Consider the following 17,967-nt stretch of genomic DNA (forward strand, 5'->3'; position numbering starts at 1 on the left):
TTTTTTTTTTTTACCTAAAATAGAAATGCTGCTATTATAGGTGACTGCTTGGAAATCCGTGCTAAAGAGGTCACAACTGGAAGCACTAACACTGTTATCTTCCTTTAAAAGCATTGGTCACCTTTATCACTTGAAGAGGGCATAAAGCATCATAGCCCTTTGTTCACTCATCTGGGATAGAGATTCAAAAGCAGAATGAGATTTCTGCAGGTTCAGTTTGCCTTGTTTAGTTCTGTATAATTAATGCTAAACCAGATCGTTAAATACGAAGTCGATGGACAACAAAAGACTGCCCATCATAACCAGAGAAGCCAGTCATCCCCAAATTTCGATTTCCTCGTTTGAAAAATGGCAGGGTTTCGTTAGAACGGACTAGTCCCGTACGATATGATTTTAGATACGCTCCTGGGATCGAAGCGTAAAGCAATAGAACAATCTCCAAGTGCTACTTAGTGAGCAACTCACGTATGAGAAGTATCTATTCATGTGATAAATCAACTATTTATGATGAATGAGAGCACGAAACAAGAATAACTTTTACTTTATAGAATAATTTCGATGTAATAATAGTATGTACACAACCCAATTTAGGCATTATCCAGTTCCAGAGCAACTTTTTAATGAATATATAAGTTGCAATGTGATTAGCCAGTGGCCCTGTTCAGGCACACTATTGATCCTTTGGAGACTGAACGCTGGTTGTTAGCAAGAGTCAGACTTAATATCTTTGTATGCATTTCTTCTTAATTTACCATTCGTCTATATTATCGTGTAAAGTAAGTTGTCATCAGCTCGTCACATGAATGTTCAGCTCCATCCACTACAGGGGCAATAATCGGACCTGCTAGGCGACCGTCTCTACGTAGCAGACGCGCGTCTGTCTCGGAGCTAGATCAGTGTAAGATGGAACGACGGAATGACGTCCAAATAACGTCGAACGCATCAACAGATTGAGACAGTGTTCGGGGATGCGGTTGAAATCGGAGGCTTCATTGACGACCGGCTTCAGTTGCTAAATCGCTCAATGGCTTTCCATTTCCTTTCAGGCGTACTGGTCACCGGTACAACAATGCGTTTTACATGTGTACTAGATGACATAATTTGCCCGCATTAGCTTCATAGTAAGTCACCTATTTTCGATCGTGCAGGAATCCAGAGTCAACTCGTTAACATTAACTGGCTCATTAAGAGGCCGATTTCGTCCATAACGTTTGACTGTACTCGTTCTTCTGCTTGCTTTATTAACGGCTAAGATCGATTGTATTCCATATGCAACATTCTAGGGGAACATCCAGTATGTACAACTTTACAACTGTTTGCAATTCCAACAATTTTTTCTAAAGCCAGTTTTAGATACTATAATGAGTACTAGATAGGAGTAATTTAATATCAAGCATGACTCGGCACTTGAATCATCGCTTTATTTAATCCAAGGGGTGCGATCTAATGTTCATTTTAATGAAACATTGTCCTCGTATTTCTCACAGCTCGACATATTGTTGACAGAGAACCAAAGTCTTAAGCGGCCGATCGAGTGCCATCGTGTCAGGCACATGATATGCCGCCGGCCTCAAATGACCGCAGAAGTTGAGCAGATGCTGGTCAGCATTAGCTTAATCATCCGGCGGCGTTTTCTGCAAGGGGCGCATCCCCTCAGTGTGACGGCATTCATGAAATCTTCACGCCTCATATTAACTATTACAAACAGCTATACACCACAGTCACACAAACGCGATCTGAATAGGGGCGTGGCAAGCGGTGAAAGCATCATTCTATTCCGCCGCCCATCGGCGCTCAATGCGATCGCCGTCGCTGTTCAAGAAGCGCAAACGACCGCTAGGTCTGCCGCAATTGGGACGCCATATCTGTATAAGCCTATGGCAACAATAATTACAGGACTTCGCTTCCGTCTCCTGGTGATGGTCTGTGGCGGACCAAGCTACTGGATGAGTAAGGAGGACGGTAGCAGTGAACGACGATAAAGAAGATGTAGCTTGCGCAGCTACTCGAAGAATGGCGCGAATGACTGGCCCACAAACAATCGTTACAAAGATAGTGTGTATAGACGCATCTCATGTAAGGAACAGGAGAGTTAGGCGCTTAAACCACAGACACGCACACGCAGACACGCACACGCAGACACAAAGGTTGCTCGGTGTCGATGAGGATAGCTCAGAAGGGGCTTTCAGCGCTACAGTTGGAAGATGGGCAGGACGACTGACTTCTAGGATGCTGAGTTCCTCGTAGAATATCAGGAATGGCTACGGAAGTTGCGCTAAGGTGAGTGAAGTAAATTGTTACCAGCTTTATTTTGGCCGGACAAATCACAGCGTTCGAACATCAGTCACTCGACGTCTATTGGTTGGCACAGTTAGAGGTCCGCTGGGATAGACGATTTCTAACCACTGTTGTGCTTAATAAGAACAAAGAGGTGTGCATCTCCATAACCTCAAACCGAGGGAAACTATTGGTCAGGTATCGAACCATAACTGGACCTACATTGTTAAATCATCAAAATGCATGTTACAGAGTTAGGACGGCCAGTTGACCAGCGGATACGTTTCCACGAGGCCAAAACGCCTCGAAAGGCAGTGCTATTCGAACTATCGTTATCAGTTTTCTCATGGATACATTTTACAGTTGTTTTGTTTGCGTTTTGTTGCTTAAGTGCCATGGCCGAGGCGCCCACAACGCGGAATCATCCGGACGTACAGCGAGACGTTTTCTACGATGGTAGGTCATAAGGTGATCTGGATGGTCCGCTTAGAAAAGCTTGAGCAAACGGCAACTATGGCAGAAACAGAAAGCTCAGATCAGCTTCGAAGGCGTAATCATGCAGCAAAGCCACGGGAAAAAAACTTATCATTTGCGTAAACGAGTGAAAAAAAAAGTCATTTTTTGCTTTGGTAAATCAAACTAAATGCCAGAGATCCCTTAGTGTTGATTTCAACTGAAAACTTTTTTCGGGAATATTTATAACTGATACACCAAATGATGTTTTATCGTGCATTTCCAACAATTGAGTTTCTTTGAACGTACATACATCGACGATGCGAAGAGGTTTCGATGCACATCTGCTTGATACAGAACTTGCTATCAAAGCTATTTAGCGATCTATTGATCGATCGTTCATACGAATTTCATTGCCAACTCAAAATCAGTGACTGCCCTAACGCGTGGCCAATTGAGCCATTGGACGTACTCGAAATCACGGTTTGATTGGATTCCGGCAAACTTTATCGTTAATACAGTATCGAAAACAAAAATACGTAATTTACGTGGGTGTGTCAGGCAGCAAATCGGCCAGTTGTGCGTAATCATTCTTATAGTTAACCACAAACCATGTGGCGGAGTGTTGAAGGATTATACGTACGTAATAGAATAGTATTATACCTCAATCAGTTGACGTTTTTACTGGAGAATGAACTGGACGCGAACTCGGATAGACTTATATCGTCTTATATATTACCGTCTTATATCTACGATCGTATCGTAATAGTATTTATTTGGAGGAGTACTAGGTTAGGGAAAAAAGCTCACAATGTAGCTTGATGAGAAGAGACGCGAGCAAATGCCAAATTCATATAGGGAATACGAAGTGTCTAGAAATTATGCGTGGATTCCGAGAGAAGTGGTACAGAGAACGGTAGAGCACATGTAGTCATAGCATAAAGAAACGTCTAAAAGTAAGTTAAATTACTTCATTGATAAATTTCAACTAGTCTAGGACAGGTTCGATGTCACCGCCTACTTCCTCACGCGGCTGATCATACGCTACCTCAAGTAGCAGTCTGATTAAAGCATTCTATCTAACGGGCGATAAGCACAAAAAAAATGGTCGATATCTTGTGCACATCGTAATAGCGTATAATAGTAGTAAAACGTAGAAGGAGATACACAAGTAGAAAAAATGCTATTTTGCACTCCTATAGAAATCTCCACTAAAGAGACGTTGTTGTTGTTTTTGGAACATTGGGTGTACCAATATTAGTAATTTCATAGGCATTGCAGATGGATGAATTTTCTCCGTGCATTTTATCAGGGCATTAAATTTTTTCCCTCTAGATTACGGTGGAGGCTACGGTGGGCACTCTGTGGAAGTTCTTACTCGTCGAATGGGAGCTCTCGCCCACCCGCCTCCCAGGCAAACGTCGTTGTCTCTATTGCTACGTCAACATCAAGCCAATGTTCCTCACAGGTGAGTTGAAGTACGCTTACGCTTCGCACAATTTCCTTTTTTGCTTTCGAAAAGGTTATGTCTAGGTAGGTCTACAGTTAAGGGCGAATTTAGGTTAGCGTCCAGGGGACGACACAGACTTGTTTAGATTTTCATCAATCTGATTTTCCTATGATGGAGTCGGAATTCTTGCGCTATTAGTTGCTTTCGGACAATAGTTTACACAATCGACCACTCAAGTTCCTTTGAGTTGCAACAATCAACAGACACATGTGTTTAGACTTAATTTGTCGCAAAGGTTGTAAGCTTCTATTATGGGACAATCGTGATTGAGACTTCCGCAGGCCGAATCAAATGTCCTATGAACTGAAATACTAAACAAAGAATGACCTCTTCAGGAGGCAGTCGCACCCTCGGCAAACATCCTCTAGTGCCGCACGACGTCAATGGGCTCTCGCAAACCGGGACCGTCTGTACGATCTCGACGCCCACGAAGGTTCACCGGCTGGACGCAAAAAGGGATTTTTTGGAAGTAGTGAAATTTATTTTTCCATCTGCAATGCTCTATTAGATATCAGTTTCTATTTTTGTTTACGTGCTCCTGCCAAGAATTAATCATGCCTCGAAATCGATATTTTTTTTTTTTCGTTGCTCATTCAACATCACTTAAAATCGTTTCTCACAGAGACATGCAAAACAAATTGTGCGTTTATTAAAAGTTAGCTGAGTAATATTTCACACACATACGTCTATGTTTCGCATTTTACGTCCGGTACTGCCGTTAGACATTCGATCAGACAGAAGAAGGTCGGCTAGCTGGCGACGAACCGTATGTCTGCCTATGCCTTATTCGTAAAACAGCCCTTAGTGGCATGAGATAACTCGCGCCCACTACGACTCGATAACAAGGAGCTGTCAGAAAACACTGGCGTGTTCAAAGCTGGCTAACAAGATAGTACGGCAATTTAATCTGACTTGATAAAAAAAAAATAGCCGTCAAAAAATACCGGTGTCTGGTATCTTCATCTCAATCAGCAATAAATGTACTACTACGACATACATTTCACAGGTTTAGGGGGTTCAATTAGCTTGCGTAAAATGTTCCCGCGGGCGGATCGATCGGTATTTCAACCCGAGTATAGCTGATGTGTAGTTATCCATACCGCCAAAAAGATCTCTCTATTTCTGTTCCATTTACACGCTGCTCTCACACCAAAAACACGGCTTCAATAATTACTATGTGGGAATATAATGAAGCAATTCATTGCCAAATTCTGTGAAATACATAGAAATTAAGATGAGAAAAACCTCGTCGTTATAACTGTTATACACAGGCACACTCGGAGGCAAGGCATCTACAAATGATTGATTCTACTATGAATCGAAAGGATCACTGTTGAGCACATTTGTTTATTTCAATTTCGGAAAACTGATGCAGTATACATCATGCTCATATATAAGTAACATTTTAAAAAAATTTTCGATAGACGCTATGTCACCAAATAAGGAAATTAATTTAATTATATCGCATAAAAAGATGAAAGAAAATGTAATCATTGGGTAGGTTGCAAAAAAAAAAGTAGATCAGTCTTGCGGTACGATGCCCGTACGATGTGGTTGTTCGATACCTGTGCTCAACGGCGGCACCAAACGAAGAGTTTGAAACATTGTTTATTTTGGATATGATTCATATTTTCTAAAAATTATATAACTCAAGAATGTAATGTAAAGCCGAGAGTGAGTAATGTACACAAAAAGTTCGAATGCCTTCAGCCTTACGAGAAAAATTAGTTATTTTTTACAGAAATATGGCATTTTGGTGACATGACAACAAATCATTAATTACAACAGTTTGACAAAAAAACAGGTAGCGGCGCCGCTAGCGAGCTTCTTCTGGCCTCCCTTCCGTTCGTGTTTGCGCCCCTCGTACGAATGCTAATGACACCATTGACGCTTCCGACACACATGGCGGCTGCCAGCCTCCTTGCGGCTAGAAGTAAGTTTTTCTTAATTAATTTTTTGACTAGGCATATAGTTCGTGTCGTCAGCTTCGAGTCAAGAAGCCAGCGCCAATGGCGATAATGCTCGCAACCATTGTTCTTCAGTATCACACAATTTAACCATCCTAGTTAATGATCAAGAGTTCGATCATAATAAACATCCACAAAAATTACTAGTAGGCCCAAACGCCAGGTTATCGCAAACTATAGGATATCTATATGCACGTAAGCGCCTGCGGTAGGTGTGCATAGAGTGGCCGCTGGTGCGTCTCGCGAGGCGGCGTACTCACTGTGCTTAAATAATGCAAATAAAAATAAGACCAAACGAGCCTTATGGATACAGCTCTTGAAAAAGCTTTGACCTGAGTATTCCACACATGATCGTCTACAGTGGTAAGCAACTGTGAAGGCTAGAAAAGTAAGGGGTAACTTATCTAGTGTTACCGACTGACGACAAAGAGAGCAACAGAACTTTCAGCCTTCCGTCAGTTTAAGTCCGGAAGTCGCTGCTAACTAGAGTTTGTCAATATACGTTCTCAACCTGGCAGAGCTTCCGCAGGAGCAGACATACGGAATCTGCCGACCTCTTCTTCTTGGAAACATCTTCGTACTTAATTTTAGCAAATAATTCAGTAACATTACTAAAGAAACATACATACAAGTTAGTACTGAGTTGGAGACTGCCTTAAGGCATCATACGAATAAATGACTGTGTAATGTTTAACGGGTACGACGTAATGTCAAAAGCTGGTACGAGTGCGTTTGTCTGATACAAGGATATCAGATGTATACATATTCGTACGAGCACCTGTAATAGTCTCGTTGACACAAGCACGACGCCATAATAGTTAAAGTGTATGCAACAAAAAGTCTATGGAACGACCGCGTGCATTGAGTGCACATTACTATTTGCTACTCATTAAACTGTTTGTATATGAGCGATTTAGATAATGATTTAACTGTATTGCTACAAAGAAAAAGAAGGCACTTGAAATACCTCTGACTCTAGCGTCATTGAGTGCTGAACTCAGCCCGTATGACTGCTACAGGCGGCCGGCACATCATTGCGCCCCGACCCATTTAGCTGTTGTGACGAAGTTGCAGTCGGCAGGCGAATTTAAGGCTTTTCTATATGATTTTTATTGACCCACACGTCGACAGCGACTCGTATTTGGCAGTTGCATGATTTAGATGTCACCGCTGCCTCCTTCAGTCGCCAACAGCCGACAATAGTTGGGTGAGCTCTATTGGCTAGCTGCCCCAATATGGCTCTGAGTGATAGTTAAGCGCGTGAAAAAACACTGAAAATTGTCGTGAAGTTTGCGTATGAAAATTTCGCGTAACTTATACAGAATTATATCATAACTGTGAAAGGGTGGATCCTCTCAAGGCCTAACCAGGTATGGACAGGGTGAATTATGTACATTGTTGTTCTAAGATTTCAGCCAGCAACCGTGGAAATTCCAAGCAGCGGGGTGACGCACAATTACATTAACTTAAGTAGAAGGCTTGTAGTAGGTGAACGGCAAATAAGTGACTCGATTAAGGCCTTGAGGGCAGGGCCATGATGAAATTCACTGATTAGATACTGGTTGATAGGTTGTGAATGTGGACCGGATTAGCTTGTTGTAGGGTTTCGGGCGTGTCCGATAGACTGATTACCGATCACGGACGAGATAGGTGTCGTGGATCCAACATGGTTATTGAAACGCTGCATATTCTAGAACCACGCAAGACATTGTTATTGTTTAAGCGCGTAAAGGCATGCTCCTATTCTGAACAATAAATAGCCTTTTAAGATTCATATTGTAACATTTATAGGAAACTACATGTTTCCAAATCATTTTTTACAGCTTCGGTTCAGGCAGTGTATCTCGAACTTGTTGTAGTTTTACGGCTGGTTTCAACACGAACAAGAAAATTGTTGCGGTAATTAAGCTTGAGCTGTATTTGACATAAGAATCCAATGACATTTTTTTCTATCGATAGGCAAACATGCGATTCCAATTCTGAACTTACTTATATTACAAGTCTAATTAGAGTTAATCCTAACGGTTTTCCATTACGTCGGTGACGTACGTACAAATTCTACCTGACTTTTTAGCTACAGCGTTTAGACATGTCCTTTGGGGGTTAAACGTTTGGCTCTACATGACTCTGCTGTTAGCGATAATCTGGCACCGCTATTATATTTACTATCGAGCAAATAATGCGTGCTAAACAGATGGCATCTATCGAAACCATTCACTAAGTACTTGAAAATCGCCAGAAAGTAAACGTTGGTATCTATAGCGGGGGTTCATTACTGCTAACGAGTGTGTCCACTTGTATTACAACGCAGTAGTGGTGATTGCCCCGTCCTTTCGAGCAAGCTAGCCTTTATTAGTGCAAGTAGGTCAAGGTTCGACGAAACGTGATTTAAGACCGCAGTGGTCCGGGGTCACCGGTTGGTCTGCATAAGATTTTTTTCCGTTTATCACCAAATGCCTTTCTAACCTTGAAGTGTGTAGCGTACGTTCCACGCAACTCAAACACACTGGTAATATATATTTGATTATTTTCATTAATCAGAAAGTGACTCTGGGCCTAAAGACCAGCAAATACACAGAGGCGATCATTTTCGAATTATGTTTATTATAGCAAATTTGTAGCTTTTGCAAAATATCTACAATAGCTTTTCACGTTTTTAGGCTACGTGACAGGTAGTTGCCTGCTCTTCTTAGAAGAGGCTATCGAACATACATAACGTTTGCTACCTTTGACTAGCTTTTGACAAATTCATTTTGAAACTGGCCTGAACGACATGTTTCTTCGTACAAAGGAGGAATATAGATAGAAAATCACCTAGGAGCATAACAGCTGTAATCATGATTTCGTTCCGCGCAACGGCTTTAGGAAGGGTGATACATTCGCTACAAACTTAAAAAAACTTGAAAAAAATACACCTGGGTGAAGGCGCGAAAAATGACGGTAATGTTGATGGCAACGAACATCTCCAATGCAATCGTTCTACACGTTGTTTTTATACATATTTAGCTGCTGTTTCATAAGATGTGCTTACCACATCGGGGAACAGTATAAAAATTCAAACGAAGCAAACCATAAAGCTTTTCTATAAGTTCCGCGCAAGAGTCAACCAGTTGACCGATATCGAGTACTACGAATACTTATATGTCAAGCTCACGAGTGATACGTATAGTTGGAAGCAGCACGTTCTTATTTCTGTGCCCGGGATCGAGAGCTTTATTTTTCAATATTGCATATTTTTCATTCGAACGCTGCAAATTAGCGGTCCATCAATTGCACTCAGCAGGGTGTGCGGTCGTGCGCGTACGTGAAGTCCAAAGAAAGTTTGTGTATCGCGAAGTCCTTGCAAAATGTAGGCTGCACCTAGTACGGCATGGGGCTGGTTCTTGCCTCTCGTTAAGGCAGAGGATGTACATATTTTAGACTTGGAGATATCAATCGGTGTATACGTTGGCTGTAATCGTTGATGACCGCGAGTAATGTGATTTTGAAATCTTTCAGCGTGAACTAATTAATTAAAAATAGACAGACGTCAACGAACTCCCCGTACATTTGGTTTATATTCTCACGCATGTCTGGTAGGTCACAAGAATCAGACGAAAAGCTTAATGCAATTTTTACTAACCAGGAAACAGATTAGGTATTTTAAGAGATGATTTTTGATCTGCTACTCTGACAACCTAATGCCTACTTATATAGTGAAGCTTTGTCCTGTAACCCTTACCCTTACATTTATTTATGGCGCATTGTAGCGAAGTTGAAGACGCCGCTAAACAAGACGCAACAATCGAAATTTAGTCACAACAGCTCGATCCAGCTGTTCGGTATCGTTCCGGCAACCGTGTAAGTGCTGATTATTGGGCTCGTCGGAGCAGTCTTATCTTGCCGTTGGCTATTGTAACCCTCCGTAGAGGTGCCTTGGGGAAAATCGATCGTTGCATGGCGTGTAGTACCCGTTATTAGTACTATTATTATTGTCTGTATGTAGGCCTGTGGGATCGACGTACGATTTACCACTCTTCGCAGGCCACCGACCCAATTCCGGACTGTCAGGAGCCGACAGTGCGAGGTCATGTGGCCCACATACAGCTAGTAATCACCTTGCCCCCCACTTCCCCAACACAATACAACGGAGGCAACATAATCGCTTCATTGCCCCCCTTTTCCAGTTCTTGCATCCCGATTGCTTTCGCATGTCCCCTAAATATATTGATTATATCCGCCTATGCACTCAGCAATGCCTTGGCATTAATAAACGGCGTTAAAGAGAATTCGGAACTCTAACATTAATAACTCTTACGACGTCGAGCGGAACTATTATTGTTCGAACGTCGAATAATGGCATGATAGATCGGAAGTTAAGGAGCAAGCTATGCCGTTTAGTCCTGTTCTTGAATCTTCAGACCTCGATGTTATTGTGTAAGTTACTGCCTACATATTTGTACTTATATTAGATGACAAGCAGACAATTCGAATATTATCCTCGATAGTGACTATAATATTTACTCGAGAAAAGTAGGTCAGGTCAATTTATCAACCTGTATTTGATCTTCAAAATAAGGGCGTATAACTTATGAGCAATATCAACGTAATGTCACGAACAAATAAAAAAAAGCCCAATCGGTTGCATATAGGCAGCTGTATCTCAGTTGAGCGTAAGCATTAATTCGAGCCTACTCTCGCAATCCAGATTCACAGCTCTGGTCAGGGCTTGCCGAAAGTTCTGTTTTTTTAATGGTTCCGCTCGACTTCAGCTGAGTGGCGGATGGCCGGGCCAATCATTCACTGCTTTAGTCTCCTATTTTCCAATAACAGACCTTCTTGCTGGCACGCTATACTAGGACAGAGGTAAGTCGATCCCGACAGGGTTTGCCTGCCCGACAGGGTGCGTGAGGCCGAATCGTTGTCCGTAACCTGACACAGTCGTCCGTAATGCGGAAATTGAAAATCATCATCATATAGATAAACGTAGAACAGCTTTCTTCCGTCATCGTTGTCTATTTTGTTAGATGGAAGTTTTGCACAGAAAAAGATTAAAGTCTACTATTCATATATGGCTACATGAGCGCAGAGTAAGGAGTAAGAAGTGCCTGTAAGGACTGCGTTGATGCTGTTTGGCGACAGTTCTCGGCATAGATATGTTGACGGCGCTGACGGGGCCTTCGGAACGATTGAGCGGTTGAAAGTGACGGCCTTTAGTCAATTTCGCTCGTAGAGGTAAAAAATCTGAGCGCATCACTGATGTCCTACAGATTAGATCGTGCCGGATCGAATACTGTATTCACAGAAATCGCTTCGTGTGCGCTTTGGCTTTAAGGTTGCAGTACCAGAACCTGCAGCGTACCCCAGGCTTTTTTCTAAGCTGTTTTAACAATTCTGTTCGGCAGAGGCAGACCCTTTTTTATCATATTAGAAATAAAGAGGTGGCAGGTTCGCAAAGGTTATGCAGCTAAAGTCAACATTACTATACGGGCTATGATTTTATCAATAATATGCCGAGAATGGTTCAGTCTAACAGATAGGACAATTTCCTTAAAACAGCTTCTGTGACAGCTTATGTGGAGCTTTGTACGAGGTCACACCTCTGAGTGGTCTGATGCTCGAACTAATGGCCATGCAAAGCAAAAAGCGAGGATAGTCTACTACGCTGCTAACGTAAATGCCAATAAACTATTAAAACACCGCCGTCCTAAGTTGCATCAACAACTTCCAGCTACAACGCGCAATTCGATTTGCATTCCTCCTTTCTTTAACGCGGTGCCGCTTTTGCGTCGTCAGTATCAGCATTACTAACGAGCAGGCCTACGCTGGTGAACTACAAGAAAAGTACTGCGCAAAAGATAGAAAGGCTCCTCGATCGACACTCGGGGCGAAGCGATCAGTTGTTTTGATTCGAATCTCACACGATCAGCCAAATCCTTGACCCTCTTAGTGTATTAGGCGAATCATCCAACTGCAGCGGGAATCGCTTACCAATTGAAGAAGCCTGCTTTCCCTGGGCGGGGGTCGGGAATCCGATACGATATTCTATGCGTAATTGGACATCCTTGCTAGACAACGGCAAAGCCGGAAGTAATCCGATTCAATGTAAATCGAATGTCAGGACTTATGTGACCTGCATCACCGAAAATTGTAATACCTAAGCGCCATTTTTTTTGAACTGCTAAAATATCGTAATTTTATTAATAATTTGCCTCCCTTGAAACGATAAAGGGCAAAGAAGCTTGTAAGGCTCTTGTTTAACATAAACTCGATTTTCTCAGTCTGTCGCGGAGTTCTCTCGTCAATCTAGGCTTATCTACATGTAGCAAATATCGCTAATGCAGTTTTCGAGACGGAGTACGGAAGCTTCCCCGCAGTACGGAATTACTATTTTAGATGCAATTAGCTAGGATAGATGTGGTGCAAGATGCTACATAATGCAACTATTTCACTAGACAAAGCACTTGTCAATAGGCTGTACAGTAAACTCGGATGGAATCTGTACGTTGCAAGCATTTGCGGGCGTCTCCGAATTGCCATAAAGTTTCCCTGGGTATAGTATTTATATTCTATTTTACCATTTACATTCTATTCTATATCAAATGATAACACTATTATGCACTATAATATATTCTGTATAGAGAGGTATACTTTAGACGAATACGAAACGATCGTATTTATCAAAAAATTATGCGCCTTCTTGTAAAAATCGACACCGTTTACCTTTTTCAGACTCAGAGTTTATTATTCATTTTAGGCTATATGCATATGTTTAGCGTTTTTATGTTCCCTTCTGCTATGTTTTTTACCTTTTAGTATAAATAAAAGGTTTTGGTTAGATAAAAATAATTTAATCAATTGGCATTGTGAGTCGGCTTACTCATCAAATGCTTACTGAAGGATGAATCCGGCTGTAATGGGAAACGTGCTGAAGATTGACGAGCTGACGCCAAGGTTTTACTGCTGCATAAATCCTTCTAAGTGAGCATTAGCCTTCCGTTAGGACACCTAGAGGGCCCTAGAATAACCTTCGAGTCAGTCAATCAGTCCTGAACCAAAGTCTGAGCATACGAGGTTCGGCGTTCAGTTACGCAGTGCCAGATAAGCAGCTTAGCAGTGAGATCTAAGATCGCGTTGGCCCTAAATCTTTTCCTTTATTTAAAAATACTTAAGGCTATTTATTATAGGGCAAAAGTAAGAACGCCAAATAGGGAACTTTTTGTGCACCAATCTGAAATATATGGCGTTTTTGCCAACAACAATCGGATATCGACGCATTAGTAAAGAAAGGAGACATGTAAAATGAAAATATAAATCTGTCTATGTGTAATTTTTTTCTACATTACGAAAGACAATAAGCTTTTTTCATCATTCGAACTACTATCAATATCTGTGTCGTCATGCAGTTTGCTTGTTCCGTATTGTTCGATATTATTGATTTTAGATGGGTAATACAGTTCTATACGGTTTCTTAAATGTTGTCAAGCGTCATTTTGAGAAAAAGCAAAACCATTGTACTCGGTCAGTTAGCGCTCTGTTACAAAAGCTATACTACACTGTGAGTGCCCTACAAATATGTATTTCATTGAAACTTTGCTTAACACATTTATAGTTAAAAAAATAAAGCATAAATTATCATAAGGTGTAAAGTTTTCTTCAGCCAAAACATCGCATAGTTCCAACTAAGCAATGCTATATATCGAGTTCAGCGCAGTGGTGTGACTGTCTGACATTTTCAATTATTTTAGCGGGAACTCCAGTGATGGTACATCGTGGCAAACGTGACCTCAGCGGACGCCAAAGAGATCTCGAAAAAATGAGACAGCGAATGATTGCTAGGTATGAAGCTAGGACAGACTGTGAAGAACCTCTGCGGAGCATATAAGGCGGACGAATTATAAAGTGAGGAAGAGGTAGCAGACGGTGGATCTGATTTGCTTATACATACGATTGAGTGTTAAAAATGTACTTTTCTTACCGTATGGTGGTTCAGGATATTTTTTGACAAGAGGCTTTTTAACAACTGCACGTAATTTGTTTGCATTATCGCGCACCGCTAAATGGTTGTTCTTAGGATGCAATGGCTAATTTAGGGCATTTTTCAATTATATATATATATATATATATATATATATATATATATATATATATATATATATATATATATATATAGAAACGCAAGAATGAATTACATTTACTGAAGTTCTACGCACTGATATAATGAATACAGTGTTATAATGTGCGTGGTCAAATCTGTTTGAAGTAAAAGCCAGAAGTATGTTCATCATCATCATCATCATCATCATCATCATCATCACCGCCATATTTAAAGCTCCGATCCAAGGTTTACCGATTTGATGGTACTAATTATTACATCAATATTACCACAAACTCTCTGGCGCGCTTTGGTGCAGCAAAGGATTATTTTTCATTGAAAGGGATATTGTGCATTTTGATATAGGTACATGCGCTGCTCGGGTCTATTGCGCGTGTCGAATCATTGCATAGAGAACTTAGCGTGCCGCTTCGCAGCCTTTAGTGATTTCACGAAGGCCACGCGTCTTGAAAGAGACATCACTGCAATGTAAGTTTAGATCGAGGCCTGGAAGGCCTACAGTTTAAGCATTCGTTTGTAAATACTTTGTTAATGCATGCAACTCTCCAAGTGCTGCTCTTGAATAGAATGGAGATCACATCTCATTGATATTTGTTAATATAATTAATAAAGTAAATAACAAAAAAAATTAATTAATTAAATTATTTAAAAATTATAACGAAATCAAAATAACTCTTATTAGAGTCTCCAACCATTATGGCCGAATTGGAGTAGATCATATCTAGATATAAACTAATTACATTACTTACATCGGTTATAAACAGCCATATTGTCGTTAAGTTTGTTTTCTGAAAAGCGTTTTTCAGTGGCAACTTATATCCGCTCTATTTTGTAATGCGCTATAATAAGGACAGCTGAAATACGTTTGTCTCTTTTGGCATATTCATCTGTATGGTCCAGTGTGTATTGACTGATGGTTGTATTTCAACTACACTGGACCTTCTGAGAACCAAAATCTCATTAGCGATACGTAAGAAGAAGGTCGTCTCAGCCAATAGCTCTTCTGCGCCATAAGAATTTAGTTTCTTTCATTGGGCACTCGAAAGTCCGAAACTATGTTCGAACTACGAAAGCCGCATTATTATTCCTGATATTTAGCAGAACTCCGGAACTATTTTCTGATTAAGTTGTGCTTTTTGGGTGGACAGTCGGTTGTTAGAAATCTGAGATTTGCGACGATTGCGCACCTTTTTTTTTTGTCGTGGATCTGTGCCTACACTAGCTCCTCGCAAATTTTTAGCATCTGCGCCTAACCTCACCTCATAGAACTATCTACCCGATTCAAAAGCATGTCGACATTCACTGCTTATTTTTGTTATTATATATTGTTATTGTTCTCCAATTAGGGTAGATAGCATACACCTATACTATGCTATGCTGAGAGCTTTTAAACGAAAAGGCGTTGCTATCAGTTGACATGTAGTCTGTGTTCTTTTGAAGATTAATGGGCAAACGGAAAAATGATTCGGCTTTCTTTGATTTGCTGCATTCTGACGTAATACAACAGGAAATCAACAGTTCCTATTATAATATCAAGATCAAGCGAACTCATACGTAGGTCAGCCTTCTCTATAAGAAGCAGCCACAATTGTGCATCTACAACACTTCTTTGGGCCTTATAAAGTAGGGGGCACCTTTTTAAGGGTGTGATGCTCAACAGTGCTTAGCCGATTTGACGTAAGTTGATTGAAGAATGCGCCTCTACTGTTTCAACCAATGATAAACTTATATACCTAATGCTATGGTCAAAAATCTAAACAATAAATACACAATTTGAACACGAAGCTCTAGCCGCACGCCGATAAAGTTTCAGTTTTCGACTAAGGCGCAATATTCCTGCCTGTGTAGGTATAGTTCCTGAAAACCTTTGTGAAAATGCCTCACAAAAATATTTAAATGTATTTATAAATTTAATACTTCTCCAAAATACACAACAGATTGGGCCTTTCTTTATTGGTTTGTTATCCGTAGGCATCTCTGTGTTCGTTGAGCCTGATTCCTACACGTGATTGTTGGCATAAGTTAGCTACACTTGTCTGGTAGCTAAAAGACGTTCACCTCCCCTTATGGTTCTTACAGGTTAATGACAAACATTTTCAACAACCCTCATATCGAGAAATCGTTCAAGGACCGGATGAAGGGCGCTGCCGAAGGAGGGAAAAAGGCACGTTGTCCTTGAATTTCATGTAGATTGTTTTTAATTAAAAAGACTTCCTAATACCATCTGTGTTCCACATCGTTTTTGAATTCTCCCCTGCGTAATTGCTGAAATTGTTATAGCTTCATCTGTCTGCTCAAAATGAGAATAAGTAAGGTGTTCATAATATAATCTGTTTTGGTACTATCTCTACGCAGGATCCTACCTCATGTATTCGCTATCGGTGTGGTCTCGAAGGCACTGTCGTCCCCACTAGTGGAGAGGGTAAGGATGATGCGACTTCAGCAACTTCCCGTATTAAAAAGCCTATATCGGCTAATAACAGTCGTGGAATAGGATTTGGTAGAGCGAAACGTCGAAAGCACAAGCACAATCCTCCGTCCGAATCACCAGCAGCGAGAATTCCCGCCTTTTTTTAATCTTAAAGTCAACTTTGGGCTATTCGCAGGTTGCTGTACATCTCGACCGTGCCTTATTCTACTATGAAATTTAGTTTAAAGACACTTGTGCTCTAGTTAATCAGCAATAAGGTTAGCCATGTTATTATCAATGTAGGTGGCAGCATTGAAGTGGTGTCCCTTGCCTAGCGTTGATGCAATTTCTTTGACATTCTACATAATTTGACTGCATAACACATACACCTGTACACATACTACGCCTGTAATTAACTTCAAGCAATAATCTCTATGAAAACATTGACTACGTGGGAACTGTCAGTTTCTCGGTACATTTACATATACCTCGGTATATGTCCTGCCTTCACCCCTAATATTTGGCGTTTGAGTCAATATACAACTTATGCTCTCACAGTGAGATCATAGCAGTTAATTTTTCTACAAACGAGATCGTCGCCCAATAAAATAAACACACATCTTTCATATTACACTCCGAAGACTCGATACCACATAGTAGACTTTGGAATCCTAGCAATAGCTTATTCGATGCTTATTTTTCTCTTGTTAAGGAAAAACAACATAGCAATAATTTCAAAAAAAAAAACATGACATTTATATTAGAGTACGTTTGCTATTAAACAATTTAAGCATGAATTTAGGTTATAAATATATAGTACTTATCATTTTACGTTTGCTGACATCTCTCGCTGCCTCAGACTGTATCGACACTGCTGGTAGACATAAAAATTGCGAGTAAATGAGACAAAGCTGAATGACAGCTTGTTGATTAACAATCTGCATGAAATTTCTGATGACTGTTCACTTCAGAAATATTGAGGTCAGAATTTTACAACTACGTCTTAAATAATTGACATTTCTTCATGCGGCAAAACACTGGAAGATACGAGTATGACTACTATTTTGTGAAGCGTTGAATTAGTTTACACACAATCATTTGTCGCGTCGCTTGGGTGGACCATTCAGGAGGTTGACTATGGAGCTAGTTTCGATGGAAGTCATTTATGTTAACGCATTAGTTAAATAAAGATATATAATATATATATATATATAATAATAATAATTAATAATAAAATAAAAAAATATTTTGATAT

At 40.5% G+C, this 17,967-nt stretch overlaps 1 protein-coding gene across 1 annotated transcript; it reads left to right on the forward strand.

The window, feature by feature from the left end:
- The first annotated feature begins 2,274 nt into the window (after window positions 1–2,274).
- Window positions 2,275–17,940, forward strand: LOC147755861 (uncharacterized). Its single transcript, XM_086989003.1, has 7 exons — window positions 2,275–2,280; window positions 4,066–4,198; window positions 6,045–6,173; window positions 13,935–14,025; window positions 14,648–14,770; window positions 16,382–16,466; window positions 16,658–17,940. Exons 2-7 carry the CDS (start codon window positions 4,186–4,188, stop codon window positions 16,877–16,879), a joined length of 663 nt encoding a protein of 220 aa, XP_086845129.1. The 5' UTR covers window positions 2,275–2,280; window positions 4,066–4,185; the 3' UTR covers window positions 16,880–17,940.
- The last annotated feature ends 27 nt before the right edge of the window (window positions 17,941–17,967 follow it).

Source organism: Varroa destructor, unplaced genomic scaffold (genome assembly GCF_002443255.2).
Source record: "Varroa destructor unplaced genomic scaffold, Vdes_3.0 BEIS01000004.1, whole genome shotgun sequence".
Taxonomy (NCBI): domain Eukaryota; kingdom Metazoa; phylum Arthropoda; class Arachnida; order Mesostigmata; family Varroidae; genus Varroa; species Varroa destructor.